Source organism: Mirounga angustirostris, unplaced genomic scaffold (assembly GCF_029215605.1).
Source record: "Mirounga angustirostris isolate CCGP_5_RB_7025 unplaced genomic scaffold, mMirAng1.0.hap1 SCAF_4, whole genome shotgun sequence".
NCBI classification, from domain to species: domain Eukaryota; kingdom Metazoa; phylum Chordata; class Mammalia; order Carnivora; family Phocidae; genus Mirounga; species Mirounga angustirostris.
In genome coordinates this window covers 147,920,625-147,937,020 of record NW_026991712.1, presented here as the reverse complement: position 1 = coordinate 147,937,020, position 16,396 = coordinate 147,920,625, and the positions used below count along the sequence as shown (strand labels likewise).

Sequence of the window (16,396 nt, the reverse complement as noted above, 5' to 3'; positions counted from 1 at the left end):
CACCCAGGCGCCCCCAGTTCTATAATCTTAGAGTCAGAGTTGGAAGGAAACGTGGAGGTGATTTGTGGTGACAGGCAGCCTCATGCAGTCCAGAGTACGGAATACGCCCTAGAACCGCGGCAGAGCTTCCTGCCTTTGGAAGTATTCAAGCTGAGAAAGCATATTCAAGCTGAAGAGATGCTGCTCAAAAGGGGCGTTCTGCACAGAACAGGTGGCTGGACGGGCGGCTCCACGCTTCGGGCTCCTCTAATACCGGCTCAGGCGAGGCCGCAGGGCAGCTGGGCGGTGTTAACCCTGGGAGGTCAGAGATCTTCCATAGCGTGTACGTCACGAGTCCCAGTAACAACAACAACCATCATCGCCATTTACTGCTCACAGCGCCAGGCACTGTACATACCAAGTTACCTCATTTCAGGTCTAGGATCGTGAAAGGTACGTTGAATGATCGCTCATAAACCTCTATTTCTTAGACGAGGAAACATAGGTTTAAAATTGTGCCCACGATCTCCTTGGGAGGGAGCCTAGATCAAATTTAGGGTTTATTAGATTCTTGTTTCCTTCTTTTCTTTTTCCTTCCTTTCTTTTCCCTCAGCTCCAGCTTCTATCTTGCGCCGAAACAGGAGAAGGGAGTGGCCTCGGAGCTCGGTTTCCCGCCGCCTCGGGAGCCGCAGGGAGACCCGCAGCAAGAGCAGCCGAGTGGGGACGCCCCCCAGTGGGCTGGACCCTGGGAGCTATTGGTGCGTGCGGGGCGGGGCGGGGCGGGCGCTCCCGTGGGCGGGGCCAGGGGCCGGAAGTCCCGCGAGCCGGGCCGCTGTCCCTGACGCAGCGACGCGTGGGCCTGGGCTTGGCGGCCTTGTCTCGTCCTCGCGAACTCCCATCCCCCCATCCTTCCAGCCGCCGCAGCCGCAGCCGCAGCCTCCCGGGACGATGGTGGCCCGCCTGCTGCTGCTGCGCGCCTGGCCCCGGGGCCCTGCGGTTGGCCCGGGACCCCTGTGTCGGCCCCTTAGCTCAGGCTCGGGGTCCCGCGAGTACCTGCAGCTCAGCATCGTGCCCACTATGCACTTCCAGGACAGCCTGCCCAGGTGAGCCCGGCCTCCCGGTCCCCGTCGCCCGCTGGGATCGGCCCCAACCTTCACACCAGTCACTCACGACTCTTGTACTGAACCCGTTCCCACCCCCCAAACTCCTACCTGGGACGCTGTCGCAACGCGAAATCTAGAAATCCTTCACTTTGAGAATCTCCTGGCACAGGAATCTCAGAACTTTGGCATTCCCTACCAGAACCCCCCCCCCCCCCCCCCCCATTGCTTGCTCAGATTCTCTCTCCAGTAACCCAGCTTCCATCCAGATACCGGAGAGTCCCTCACATTTCTTCCTGAAAAATGCCCACCCTGCATATCTCCAGCACCACCCTTACCCCTCCAACTAGGGTGTCCCCTGATGTACTTTCATGACTGCCCCCCCCCCCCGCCCCCGTTCCTGCCCAGAATATGGACAGGCCAATTCCTGATACATAGTATTACTCTCCCTCAACTTTTCCCAGCACTCCATCTTCAAGCCAGTTGCTCAGCCCCACTCACCATGCCTCCAATACTCTGCTCTTTTAGCAGCCCATGGGTCACCCAGCACACTCTCAAGTGCTCACCTTACCCTCCTCCAACCTCATCACTCCAACGAGTCCTGTCTTCACCTGGAGGCCTTCACGTTCCAAAACTTCAACTACCCCCGAGGTTTCTCTCCCTAATATATCCTCCCTAACACACATTATCTTCTGCAGCTTCAGCCCCCTCGCAGAATTCTAGACGCTCCCCTCAGTGCCCCTCCCAAACTCTAATTCAGCTTAGATCCAAACCCACCCCCCAAATTTTTCTGTGTTCTTCCTCACCTGAGCTTACTCCCTCCTTCTAACACTTTGCCCAGAGTCTACTTCCCCTATGAAAACAGTTCCAATAAATCTTCCTCTCCTTTTCCCTCATTCAGTATTTTCTTTTCTTTTCCCACCTGGTATTTTCTTTAATTTGACTTCCCAGTTTTCCCAGTCTTTGAACTCCCAGCCTTAATCTGAGCCAGCCAAGGCTCCTTTTCCAATGTTAGAAAACCAGACTTTAACTTCTCTGCTTACTCACCAGTTAGTTCCCAGTGCCAAATCCCAAAATTGTCTCAAAGACCCTTCTCACTTCCTTTCTCACCAAACTGCCACCAGGGATCTCCCAGTCCAGGACCTGGAGGCCAGGGCTCCCCACCCCATGAACAAAACAAAGATTGTGTGTCACAGGCGTCACCCCCAACTACCAGGTTGCTGTTTTTCTCCACATCCAGCAACTGTGTAACCCACTGTCATCTTTGCCCACCCCCACCCTCTCAGGAATAGCATCTGAGGTGATTATTGTGAAATAACAGTGTCCAGACATCTAAAGTGGACTAAAATGAGATTATCTAGCCCCAACCCCCCTGCTTAAATTTGGCAGGAGGAAGGGAGAAAAGAAAAGTGCCTCTGGGTGAAGCCTGGAACTTACCTCCTCCTTACCAGCCTGTGTGTGAGCTGAGCCTGTATGTGGGTGAAGGGTGAGAAATGACAGAACCTGTCTTCACTTGCCAAGCCCAGTAGTATTTGACTTTCTGGCAGGCCTGGGCTCTAGTCAGGTTTAATATCAGAGGGATTTTCTCCATTTTAGAATTGGAAAGCTGGGAGTAATACTCAAGATCATTTCCTCCAACCTACAGCACAAAAAATCTGTAGGAATTGAGCTAAAAACAGTAGTACTGAGTCCTCACCCATACATAACTTTGAACAAGGACCACCAGGCCTCCATTACCTTAGCTGTAAATTGGTGGTTAAATAAGATGAGATTCCTTTTATCTCAGATTCTAGACTGGTAAAATGTATTATCTTTGGCACTCATTTTGATGTCCCACTTGGTGAAAAGCCCTGCCTTTGAAGTCTAGTAGAACTTGGTTTCAGATTCTAGATGTGACACTTAGTAACTTCAGGCAATTCAGTTAACTTCTTTGAGCCACAGTTCTTACCAGCGAGGTAGGAATGAAACACTCACTATTGTGAGCAGAGTGAGGTAAGATGCCAACAATAGGGAACTATCCTAATTAGTTTTCCTGGGAAGGACTAGTCCCTTTGTGGTAGTCCAACTGGATCTCCCTCCCTCCCTCCCTCTTCCTGTTCCTGTCATATCACTGCCGCCTTTTTTTTTTTTTTTAAAGATTTTATTTATTTATTTGAGAGAGACAGAGAGTGATCATGAGCGGGGGAAGCGGCAGAGGGAGAGGGAGAAGCAGGCTCCCCACTGAGCAGGGAGGCCCACGCAGGGCTCAATCCCAGGACCCGGAGATCACGGCCTGAACTGAAGGCAGACGCTCAACCGACTGAGCCACACAGGTGCCCCCATCACTGCTGCCTTTTGACCATTTCCCTCTAGGTACCCGTGCACTGTCATTTATTTGTTTTAAGTGTTAATGATTTTTTTCTTTGCTCCTTTTTAGTGTGCTCAAATATACGTCATATAAAATTTAGCATTTTAACTACTTTTATTATTTTATTTTTATTTTTTAAAAATTTTATTATGTTATGTTAGTCACCGTACAATACATCATTAGTTTTTGATGTGGTGATCCACGATCCATTGTTTTCGTATAACACCCGGTGCTCCATGCAGTACGTGCCCTCCTTAATACCCATCACCGGGCTAACCAATCCCCCCTCCCCCCTCCCCTCTAAAACCCTGTTTGTTCCTCAGAGTCCATAGTCTCTCATGGTTCATCTCTCCCTCCAATTCCCCCCCCCCATTTTTCCCTTCCTTCTCCTAATGTCCTCCATGCCATTCCTTATGTTCCACAAATAAGTGAAACCATATGATAATTGACTTTCTCTGCTTGACTTATTTCACTTAGCATAATCTCCTCCAGTCCCATCCATGTTGATGTAAAAATTGGGTATTCATCTTTTCTGATGGCTGAGTAATATTCCATCGTATATATGTTAACTACTTTTAGATGTATAGTTCAGTTAGGTGTTACTTTTAAGGGCCATATTTATATACACTGAACAGTTAACCTCAGAATATAAAACTGCACGTCCTGAGGGGACAAAGGGTGGATCAACCTGACTTACTCATTCACATTATTAATTTGAGAAACATTTATTGGTATGGATTTGGAGACCAATCAGTCATGGTGAGGAGCATACCATACAGTGGGGAAGATTTGACAGGTAAACAGATAGTTAAGATAAAATGTGATAAATGGGAAGCAGCATTTCATGATTGTCATCCTGAAAATAAAGAGCTGCAGTGAGAGGCAAATGAATGTTTATTTGGGATTAAAGAATCACTGTGTGGGGAGCACAAATTCAAGTAAATACCCAAATAGGATTCCTACTTGTAGGGTGAAAGCAACAGGTTTTTATGAGGAAGAGGAAGGGGGCAATTACATGAGTTGAATAAAAGGGGGAAAAATGTTTATGCATGTTTACAAGCCAAACTACTCCGGTTATACGTTAACTGCTGACTTTTTTTTCCCCAGGAAGTCCATAACCATCAGTCTTTTGATCAGGGTGTTTGTTCTTCTGTTGACTTCTCAGTTGCTTAAGACAATTACCGTTTTGTCCAGAAGGTTTTGGCCAGTTCAAACAAAAGCAAGTAAGGCGGTTTCTCCACAATGGCTGCTCCAACTCCATTTTAAAATGGCTCCAGGGATGCCTGGGTGGCTCAGTCGGTTAAGCGTCTGCCTGCCTTCGGCTCAGGTCATGATCTCTGGGTCCTGGGAATGAGCCCCACATCAGGCTTCCTACTGAGCAGGGAGTCTGCTTCTTTCTCTCTCTCTCTCCTTCTGCCCCTCCCCACCATACATTCTCTCTCTCTCCCAAATAAAGAAATAAAATTTTTAAAAAAGAAACTTAAAAAATAAATACATAAAAGACCTAGTGGGAGTGGCTAGTGAAGAGTAATAGCTAGTCGGGGCCAAACTGGATGTTGCTGAGCTGATGGAAGGAAATAGATAATACATTGCTAAGTTCTTGATAATACTTCACTTGATCCTCATAGTAGCCCAGTGAGCTATTAACAAATGGCAAAAGAGGGGGGCAAAGAGATAAGAAATTTGACTGAGATCACATGAATAGTAAGTGACGGTTTGGGTGCAAACCCAGATCTGTGGGATTCCAAAGGCTGTGAACTTCACCTCTCCATATACTAGACATGTTGGTGATAAACCTATGCTAGATGGACGTGGAACTTGATAGATAGGATTTCAGATCTCTCTGTGAGGCCGTTCCTCTCCATCTCCTGCCTGGGACATCAAGAAATTTGCCACCTATCACCCTATAACTAGAAATGCAGTGGCAGAGCTGTGACTCAAGCCTGGGTCTCCATCTCATTCTCTTTCCACTGTGACAGTAGTTCTTACCCTTCTACATTTCACAGATCATTAAAATTATGGGGGGGAAATATTGTTGACATTATTTCTTAAAAGAAAGGACCTTTAGTGACTCCCGTCCCCCATCCAAAAAAAGTGAGACAATCTCAGAATTAAGGGCAGACTTCTAAATGAAGTACGTTTAGCTTTGTGAAAAGCTCACTATACTGTCCATGTTTTTTCATTTCACTGTGAACCAGTAATTTCATAAACGTGGCCATCATCTGCCAAAGTATTAGATAATCCAGTGATGTGGACGGTATTGCTATTTGGCATTTACACTGAAGGCATTTTATATAAGGCAAAAATGAAAACCTGGTAAATTGGCATATTTATTATCTTTTTTTTTTTTAAAGGATTTTTATTTTTATTTTTATTTTTTATTTATTTTTTTAAAGATTTTATTTATTTATTTGAGAGAGAGAGAATGAGAGACAGAGAGCATGAGAGGGAGGAGGGTCAGAGGGAGAAGCAGACTCCCTGCCGAGCAGGGAGCCCGATATGGGACTCGATCCTGGGACTCCAGGATCATGACCTGAGCCGAAGGCAGTCACTTAACCAACTGAGCCACCCAGGCGCCCCATATTTATTATCTTTTAAAAATTTTTTTATATAGAGGGGTGCCTAGGTGGCTCACTTGGTTAAGTGTCTGACTTGGTTTCAGCTCAGGTCATGATCTCGAGGTTATGGGATCAAGCCCTGCCGTGGGGCTCTGTGCTCAGTAGGGAGTCTGCTTCAGATTCTCTCTCCCTCTCATTCACTCTCTCTCAAATAAATAAATAAAATCTTCAAAACAATTTTTATACAGAAAACAGGTGATTTACAGAAAACTGGTATCCATGATAAAAAGTTTATATTTTTTTAATCCATACTGCCTTAATTTAGTTCCACTGAGAAAATTCAGTTTCTTTTTTTTTTTTTTTTTTTAAATTCAGTTTCTGTTGTATTAATAACCCCAAAATAAATCATCATTCTGAAGACTTGCTTTTCCCCACTAAAGTAAGTTCAGGCTAGGGTTAACACTTGAGCTTTCAATAAGGACTGTTTTTTATAAAACTGTCATTGCATCTAATTGAGAATTTTGTTTAAAGAGAGGAACTTTTGTTAGTGTCCCTATTAAAACAAAGTCTTGAGAAGGGTAAGTAGGTAACTTTGTAATTATGAGGTAACTGAGGTAGTATTTGGGATTTCTGTGTAAGTCCATGAATATAAGGACAGTACTCACAATGTTAAAGTGTTGTGAGTAGTTACTCAGTACAGCCTAAGTCCATAATGACTGTAAATAATTCAGATTAATTTTGACATCCTGTTTTTTATAATCATGCATTGAAAAATAAACTGAAGAATCACAGTATATCTTATAGTGGGGTTTTAAGCTATGTTTTATGGATAACTTTCCAGTTTTCCTAAATGGCTGCTGTATTTAGATGTATTGAATGTATCAGTATTAATTTTAGGTTGGCAGCATGAACTTGGCAAACTATGAGTAAGTTTTGGTACTACAGGATATATCATTCAGTTAAATTACTGACATGAAAAAGCAAGTGCACCTCACTATGCTGTCCATGTGTTTTCATTTCACTGTGGACCAGTAACTCCATTACCATCGCTGTCTTTGGGAACGCACTGGTAGAGAATGATGAGTACGGAAGCAAACAGGAAGATCTGGTTCTCCCATAGAACTCTTGGTGACCGGGCATGGCTTAATGGTCGATCCCATATTTGGCTGGCCCTTGGACAGACCTGTGTTTCATTTCTGTATGATTCTCTGTCATAAAATGCACAAGACAATTTAAAAATAGAACTTTCTTTTTTCATCTTGGGGGAGAAAACTGCAGTTGTTCAAACTAAGGGTAGGATTAAAATCAGTGCCAATACAGGGTTAGCAGAGGTATCGTAATTGTGAGTAGGAAACAAGAATGCTTCGGGCAGCTTCTGCTTCCCCATTTTGAATCTATTATTTGAATATTTATTTTGCTTGTAAAATTCATCATTAAGACATTAAAAAGTTCTTATTTTGCTTTAAAAAAAGTTACCATTGATACTCGCATTAGTAAATCCTTCTATTCTGATTGGCCTGTGGCTTCCCATTATTGGTTTTTTGGGGAAGGAAATTCACGACCCAGTAATTATTTATTAGTTTGGGTTATGAAGCTAACTGACCTCTTCCACATATTGTCACCCTTACACTTAACTTATTTTTTTCCCAGGCTGCCTATTCCCAAGCTTGAAGACACCATTAAGAGATACCTCCGTGCGCAGAAACCTCTCTTAGATGATGGCCAGTTCAGGTAAATGCTGAGAACCCCAGATGACCTTGGTTGGGTGGTTCAAGAGAGGCTGGCAAGTACTAGCGGACCAAGCTTCAGGGAGTGTCTGTGATTTAGTGGGGTCTCCAGGGACCTGGGACCTAGTCCTGACATTTTCAAGTTCAGGAAATAGATTTTCACTCAGGAACGACTGAGCAAGCCCTGAAGTGAGATTCTCTCTGACCAGACTCAACAGGCAATGGTTTCTAAGCCAGAATGCCAGATTTGTACTGTATCTTGTCAGGTGGACCTGGAGGCTAGCTGGCACTGGTCATTGGCGGAGGGCATGTGCTCTTGGTAGGGAGTTCATTGACAAGAGCATATGGCAGGCCAGAAGTCTGCTTGGTGAGCATGTGTACTGAGTTAGATAGTATGCCCCCCAGATTCATTCCCGTCTTGGAACCTTAGTATGTGACTTTACTTGGAAATAGGATTGTTGCAGGTGTAATTAATTAAGGTGAGGTCATACTGGAGTAGGGTGGGTCCTTAATCTCGTATGACTGGTGTCCTTGTGAGAAGAGGAGAAGAGACAGAGCCACAGCCATTGACGATGGAGGCAGAATTGGAATGCATCAATAAACCAAGGAACGCCAAGGATAGCTGGTAACACCAGGAACAAAGAGAACAGTCTCCCCTAGAGTCTTGAGGGAGAATATGGTCCTGTCAACACCTTGATTTTATACTTCAAAGAACCATGAGAGCATAAATTTCTATTGTTTGAAGCCATGCAGTTTGTGGATGTTAAGGCGGTCCTAGGAAGCTAATTCAGCATGGAATTGGACAGTAATATTGGATATTGTCAAAAGTGGCTTGCGTTAAGCTCTTGTATCCCAGTGCAGTTCACTTTTTCCATATTGGAAGGTTTTGTGCAGATAACTGGCATTGTCATTGGAATCACAGAGTCCTTCCCTGGATAGTGGTGGGAAATATAGATGAATTGTTCATAATCTAGTCCTCTGCTTTTAAATATTCTGTATTAGTCACTTGAAGCTTCTCTTGACATGGTAATGATTTAATAGCTACCAGTTACTAAGTATCATGTTTCAAACTATCCTGAATCCTTAGCTTTAAAAATATTTTTTATCCTTGTAAGGTGGTATATTATCTCTGGTTTACACATAAAGAAACCGAGACTCAGAGAGATCAAGTAACGTGTTCAGGGTCACGTAGTTTGACAGTGACAATGCTAGAATTAAAACTCAGCTCTTCTGGACTCTAAAGCCTATCTCCTTTTCTCCATGCCAAGCTACCTCCTAGATTACAGATTGCTTTATGAGATGATGATTGATCTTCCTGATCCGTCATTTTAAGAAGATATCCTAAATTTGTCTGCTTTGGATTGATTGCTGTTCTTCTGATCAAAGGGACTTTCTGATCTCAGTCCTAGATTTGAGGGATATGCTACTGGGGACCCAAATCTCAGTGTAAGAGTTCCTGGTCATGAGTCTAGAAATCATGTATTCCCTGTCATGGACTGATTCTGTCTTTTCGTGAACATTTCAGGAAAACAGAACAGTTTTGCAAGAGTTTTGAAAATGGGATTGGAAAAGAGCTGCATGAGCAGCTGGTTGCTCAGGACAAGCAGAATAAACGTACGAGCTACATTTCAGGTAGGTGGGCTGGGCCGTGGGCATGATAGCCCCCAAGCCCTCCACAATGGAAAGTAAGGTTTTGGTTTCAAAATATTTTTGGTGAGACCAGCCCACCAGTGTAATGCCTCATCCACTCTTTCTGAGGTAAGCTTTAAGGCAGAGCGAGGCCCTCCTCCACTAAGATCTTACCTGGAGTTTGTGCTGAAGAGCAATGTCTTGCCTTCTCTGCAGGTAGGATCCAGGCAGAGCCTAATCATTGGTTCTGTGAAAAGGTTGCAGGATTAAGTCCTGTGCCCTCTGTGTGTCATCCTAGATCCTTCATACTCTGGCATAACTGCCCTCTCCAGCCTCATCACTTGTATTACCCTGACACTCTCCTGCCTCAGCAAAACTTGACAACTCACTGTTCCCTCAACCCTTTAGTCTTTCATTCTTCTGTGCCTTTGTCCATGTTGTTCTCACTACCATTTTTTAACCTAATAAATTCTTTCTTTAAGACCCAAGTATGTGGTTGCCATCGATGCTGGTGGGGGTGGGAGGTGGTGGTGGGCAAATTGGGTGAAAGGGGTCAAAAAGGTACAAACTTCCAGTTATAAAAGAAAGAAGTCATGGGGTATAACGTACAGCAGCGTGACTGTAGTTAATAATACTGTATTGTATATTTGAAAGCCGCTAAGAGTATAAATCTTAAAAACTCATCACAAGAAAAGACAATTTTGTGACAGTGTGTGGTGACGGATGTTAACTAGACCTATTGTGCTGATCATTGTACAATATATACAGATACCAAATCATTGGGTTGTACACCTGAAAGTAATATCATGTTTTATGTCAGTTACATCTCTATTTTAAAAAGAAAAGAAAAAAAAACCAAACGGGTGGGATGATTTTTCCAGGAAAACTGTCAGTCCTCCTCCCTCTCCATCCAGAGCTGGTCGTTTCTGCCTCTGTTCCCACAGCACTTCTTTTCATTTAGTTTATATTTTAATAAGGTTATACATGCACATAGTTTAAAGAATCAAATAGTTCTACCAGGCTGGTTTGGAAAAACAGCAAGTTCCTGACCCTCCCCTAGTTTCCTGCTCCTCGCTTTCAGCCGCTCCTTCTTCTGACCTATACCCCCATCCTCCAAATCACATGCCTGTTACCACTGCGTTTTCACTTTTTCATTTGGAGGCATGGTCTCTGACGTCTCACTGTGGAAGACCAGAATGGGGCAGTCTCTCATCTCCCCACCACATGCGTGCACACGTCCGGTTCCGTGATTATCACGGTGCTCACTTGTTATTTTAGTTCCCTCCATACTTAGTGTTTATACTATTAGGACCATACCATATAAACACTGTTGTCAGCTGAGCCGTGGGGCCTATTGAAATTGTCTTTCCTGTTCTTGTGTGAACATATTTCCCCTGAAGTTAATAATAATCTTATGCTTTCTTTAGTTTTCTCTGTGCTTAATAATTTATTGGGGAAGGTTTTTTACGCTCTCATCTTCCTTCATAGTTTATCTCCAAGGTGCTTTTTTTCCTATTTGTTTTGTCCTCTTTTCTTTGTTCAGATCCTTTGTATTCCTTCTCTGTTGTCTTGAATTTGAGTGAGATATTAAAAAGCTTTTGGAAGCTCTGTGGAGGAGGGTGGAGCTGGTCCATCACAGCCTTACTTTAATGTGACCTGACTAATGGGCCCCTAATGTTAATGTCTCTGGGTTAGACTCCCAGGAAAGGCTTTTCCATTAAACTGCCACTTGCTACTACTGTTGAAGGAGTAGGGTAAGGGAAGAAGGCTTGAGATCTCAGCTATGACTTCATCCCCCAGTTATACTTTCTCCAGAGAGGAAAACTTCAGTCTGCAATTGGCGCAGGAAGGGAAGTGGGGGAGGGGGTGGGAGTTGGGGTCTAATTAAATAGCCTTTCAACCAGATATATCAAGGCTGCCAATTTCTGAGCACTCTGGGGGTTCTGCTGTGTATGTCATGTTATCTCCTGGCCCAGGGCTGGCGTTCTTGAGTCTGCCTTAGTCATTACCAGTTGTCTCAATGCTTTGGGACTTCCAGTATTTGCTCTTGTCTCCTGTTTCATTCTCTTTGTCATATTGGATTATATCTGTTTAAAATTCTTTTACTAGAGGGATCAGAGACATAAATTCATGTCTTCTTTCATCAAATGGATCTTACCCCAGTACTTTTTCTCTTGCCATTTCAGTGTGTTACATCATGTTTTAATTCTGTTGGTATCCTTCACCAGAGGGTATCCATCATCCAGATCAGAGTGCATGTCCTGTTCCTCTTTCTATCCCCCAGACTCTGCAGGGCCTGGCACAGCATGTTCTTGAAGAATGAAATGGAATGAATGGACCAACAAATGAATAACAGATAAATGTGTGTCCATTAATCCCTTCCCCAGTGCTTTACATGTGAAAATTATTTCCTCCAGTGGGAGATGGTTTTTATTTGTAGACTTTATCGTGCTTGCTAATCTCAACAGGAACTTCCCTGGAAGACACATTTTCTGATAAAACATTGCTTCTGGAATTTTTACAGATAAAGAATCCACAGGAATGCAGAAGGCTAGTTTGGATGATCCACATGAACTGATTGTTATTTCTAATTGCTTTTCAAACATTTCTTTCTTTTTTTTTTTTTTTTTTAAGATTTTTTATTTATTTGCGAGAGAGAGAATGAGAGACAGAGAGCATGAGAGGGAGGAGGGTCAGAGGGAGAAGCAGACTCCCCGGCGAGCAGGGAGCCCGATGTGGGACTTGATCCCGGGACTCCAGGATCATGACCTGAGCCGAAGGCAGTCGCTCAACCAACTGAGCCACCCAGGCGCCCTCAAACATTTCTTAAAAGAGCAAGTGCAGGGGCGCCTGGGTGGCTCAGTCGTTAAGCGTCTGCCTTCGGCTCAGGTCATGGTCCCAGGGTCCTGGGATCGAGCCCCACATCGGGCTCCCTGCTCGGCGGGAAGCCTGCTTCTCCCTCTCCCACTCCCCCTGCTTGTGTTCCCTCTCTCGCTGTGTCTCTCTCTGTCAAATAAATAAATAAATAAATAAATAAAATCTTAAAAAAAAAAAGAGCAAACAAATGTACAGAGTATATAGAATGATGGTGAATGTTGTCCCTGAAAGTGATGAAACAAGAGAAACCTAAGGAAAGGGGGTGAGAATTAACAACTGTTCTGTTCGAGATGAATGAAAGTGAGGTGTTACTGTATTTCTTTAAAGAGTCAAGAAAGGAAACAATGAGGAAGAAAAAGCAATAAACCTAGAGAAATGCAAATCCAAACCACAATAATATACCCACCAGAATGGCTCTAGTCAAAAAGACAGACAGTAACAATAATAAATGTTGCTCAGGACGTGGCAAAACTAGAACCCTCATATACTGCTGGTGGTAATGGTGCAGCCACTTTGGAAGACAACCTGGCAGTTCCTCAAAACGTTAAACTTAGACTTACGACATGTTCTAGCAATTCCACTTCTAGCTGTTTCCCCAAGAGAATTGAGAATATCCATCCACACAAAAACTTGTACATACCAGCATTATTCATAATAACCAAAAAGTGGAAACAACCTAAGGTCTACCAACAGATGAATGGATAAACAAAATGTGGTGTATCCACGTAATGGGACATTTTTCAGCAATACAAAAAAGTGAAGAACTGATACATGCTACAACCTGGCTGAACCTCAAAAACATAGTAAATGATAGAAGCCAGATGCGAAAGACCACATATTCTGTGGTCCCATTTATATGCCATGAATTATTGTAGATCAAAAAAATAATTAGGAAATTTCACCCTCTGGAGGTTGACGTCATTTTTTCTGCATATGCTTGATTATTTTTCGTTCTCAAATTTTATTTTTAGGGACTGCATTAACTTTTTATGATGTTCTTTTTTACTTTATCTTTTAGGCCCCTGGTTTGATATGTACCTAAGTGCTCGAGACTCCATCGTCTTGAACTTTAATCCATTCATGGCATTCAATCCTGACCCAAAGTCTGAGTATAACGACCAGCTCACCAGGGCAACCAACATGACTGTTTCTGCCATCCGGTTTCTGAAGACACTCCGGGCTGGTCTTTTGGAGCCAGAGGTTTTCCATTTGAACCCTGCCAAAAGTGACACTGAAACCTTCAAGAAACTCATACGCTTTGTGCCTTCCTTCCTGTCCTGGTATGGTGCCTACTTGGTTAATGCATATCCCCTGGATATGTCCCAGTATTTTCGACTTTTCAATTCAACTCGTTTACCCAGACCCATTCGGGATGAGCTTGTTACTGATGAGAAGGCTAGGCACCTCCTTGTCCTAAGAAAAGGACATTTCTATGTTTTTGATGTCCTGGATCAAGATGGAAACATTGTGAGTGCCTCGGAAATCCAGGCTCATCTGAAGTACATTCTCTCAGACGACAGCCCGGCCCCCGCGTTTCCCGTGGCATATCTGACCACTGAGAACCGAGACGTCTGGGCAGAGCTCAGGCAGAAGCTGGTGAGTGGTGGCAATGAGGAGACCCTGAGGAAAGTGGACTCTGCCGTGTTCTGTCTCTGCCTAGATGACTTCCCCATGAAGGACCTTGTCCACTTGTCTCACAACATGCTGCACGGTGACGGCACCAACCGCTGGTTTGATAAGTCCTTTAACCTCATTATAGCCAAGGATGGCACTGCCGCCGTCCACTTTGAGCATGCTTGGGGCGACGGGGTGGCCGTGCTCAGGCTTTTAAACGAAATGTTTAAAGATAGCGTTCAGGCCCCTGCTGTCAGCCCCCAGAGCCAGCCGGCCCGCACGGATTCCCCTGCGGCCGTGCAGAAACTGAACTTCAAGCTGAATGATGCCTTGAAGACTGGCATCAGCTCCGCCAAGGAAAAGTTCGATGCCATTGTGAAAACCCTCACCATCAGCTTCATCCAGTTTCGCAGAGGGGGCAAAGAGTTCTTGAAGAAGCAGAAGCTGAGTCCTGACTCGGTAGCTCAGCTGGCCTTCCAGATGGCCTTCCTGCGGCAGTACGGGCAGACCGTGGCCACCTACGAGTCCTGTAGCACCGCAGCATTCAAGCACGGCCGCACTGAGACCATTCGCCCAGCCTCCGTCTTCACGAAGAGGTGTTCTGAGGCCTTTGTCAGGGAGCCCTCCCAACATAGTGCTGGAGAGCTTCAGCAGATGATGGCCGAGTGCTCCAAGTATCATGGCCAACTGACCAAAGAAGCAGCAATGGGTGAGTGGGGGTGGGGAGCCTGCCCTCCGCTCTGGCGTAAGCCGCAGTCGTATCCTCCTCCGTGTCTGATTTCCACCGCTCACCCATTCAGTCCATCTGCCAATCCCCACATGATGATTATTGTCTACGCTAGCAGTCTAAACAGCCAGAGTAGCCATTAGGGATCAGAATGTTCTTTCCTCCTACGCAGGGATAGAGAAATGGATCTAACTTCGTCCTCATTTAAGGTCACTTTCAGCTGTGACACACGATTCTCTTTTTCTTATTTATTGGTCATTTGACTCACTTTTGACAGTTCAGGATTTCTAAGCCTGTAGCCCCTCTTACTTCACCTCACTTGCAATGTGTTGGCTTCCTATAAATAAGCCATCTCAAAAGCTCTTCCCAAATCTGTCATCCTTCCTTTACCTCTCTGTGGTAAAATTCAAGACCTAGAAAGGACCTGGAAGATCACATCATGCAGCCAAAAGTCCTGGAAGTAAAAGAGATCTCTGAGACATTCTGGTCTCGATCTCCATTTTAGGGGTAGGAAACTGAGGCCGCTGGCTCAGCATTACACAACACATGAGCAGTAAAGCTGAGATGAGAACGCTGGTCAAAACCCTTTCCATTTTGTTCCAGTGACTCAATCTTGTCTTTTACACTAGACTTAGACTTTGGATTTTATTTTAGTTTTTGAATCCATAGCTCTCTTCATGTTTTCTTTTTTTTTTTGCCTTTTTTTTTTTTTTTTGACCGTTTGAGTCAAAAACTGATTCAGTTTTAGAATTTTTTAAAATCATACTTTCATTTTAGGCTCAGCTGCAGAGGTTAGTGAGTTGGAGGTGTGCATGCATAAGCAGGCAGAGCCTTCTTCCACTCTCAGAGATGCTGTGAAGGGGACTCCGACTACAGGTGGGGGGACAGTTACTAAGGTCACTTTCCGTTCTGGGATTCTGAGACTCTGGTTTTCTATTTTGTCTCTGACAGGCCAGGGCTTTGACCGACACTTATTTGCTCTGCGGTACCTGGCAGCAGCCAAGGGGATTGTTCTGCCTGAGCTATACCTGGACCCTGCATATGGGCAGATAAACCACAACATCTTGTCCACAAGCACACTGACCAGCCCAGCAGTGAACATCGGTGGCTTTGCCCCTGTGGTCCCTGATGGCTTTGGCATTGCGTATGCTGTTCATGACAACTGGATAGGCTGCAACGTCTCCTCCTACCCAGGCCGCAATGCCCAGGAGTTTCTCCAATGTGTAGAGAAGGCCTTAGAAGACATATTTGATGCCATAGAAGGCAAATGCCTCAAAACTTAGCTTCTGGGTGGGTGAAAAGCCTCCATCGCTTCATTGACATGAAAATTGGGCCCTATGTAGCCAAAAGGTGCTACTCTGTATACAAAGGAAACTAATCATGAGGTGCCTAAGCAGTCAGTGCTGCAAGGCTTGACCTTTAAAGTCATGGTTTTAAAGCTAAATATATAATTGCCAAGTGGGACTAGATCACAACTAAAGAGAATGGGAGATTTCAATTTTAAGGGCATTTGATCAGGAGGTGGGATTTGGAAGGATAACTTAGGTGTATTTATTGTTGAAGCAGAAATAAAATTTAATTGTTGCTTGGAGGTGGTTCCTTTTAGTTGTTGTTCAACCTCATTTCCTAATCCCCGCAAAGAACTTTCCAACATTAAGTTCTCTAAGTGCAGGTAACAGTAAGTTCCCACTGGCTCCTGGCTCTTCAGGTGAGGTGGGAAGTGCTGTTTCATCCTCCCTTTTAACTTCTCTCTCTCCTGGGACATCCTCTCTAAAAATCCTCTTCATTTTTCTGGAAAGTGGGCTGCTGGTGCCTGATTCTGATAGTCCTGCGGCAGT

At 44.5% G+C, this 16,396-nt stretch overlaps 1 protein-coding gene across 2 annotated transcripts; it reads left to right on the top strand.

Annotated features, from left to right (window-relative positions):
* The first annotated feature begins 325 nt into the window (after nucleotides 1–325).
* CPT2 (carnitine palmitoyltransferase 2) lies at nucleotides 326–16,147 on the top strand. Of its 2 annotated transcripts, XM_064589133.1 has the most exons (7): nucleotides 326–432; nucleotides 593–737; nucleotides 895–1,082; nucleotides 7,635–7,715; nucleotides 9,237–9,343; nucleotides 13,236–14,540; nucleotides 15,510–16,147. In XM_064589133.1, the coding sequence occupies exons 3-7, from the start codon at nucleotides 928–930 to the stop codon at nucleotides 15,839–15,841; spliced, it is 1,980 nt and encodes a 659-aa protein (XP_064445203.1). In that variant the 5' UTR covers nucleotides 326–432; nucleotides 593–737; nucleotides 895–927; the 3' UTR covers nucleotides 15,842–16,147. The 2 variants fall into 2 exon arrangements, with proteins under 2 accessions (XP_064445203.1, XP_064445204.1); XM_064589134.1 differs by lacking the exons at nucleotides 326–432; nucleotides 593–737; nucleotides 895–1,082 and adding an exon at nucleotides 4,528–4,649.
* Nucleotides 16,148–16,396: the final 249 nt, after the last annotated feature.

Bases quoted from the DNA above. Each gene is read 5' to 3' on its own strand.
- CPT2 (XM_064589133.1), top strand. From the start codon at position 928: ATGGTGGCCCGCCTGCTGCTGCTGCGCGCCTGGCCCCGGGGCCCTGCG. The intron at 1,083-7,634 runs GTGAGCCCGGCC...TTTTTTTCCCAG, and splicing joins TTCCAGGACAGCCTGCCCAG to GCTGCCTATTCCCAAGCTTG. The intron at 9,344-13,235 runs GTAGGTGGGCTG...TTTATCTTTTAG, and splicing joins ACGTACGAGCTACATTTCAG to GCCCCTGGTTTGATATGTAC.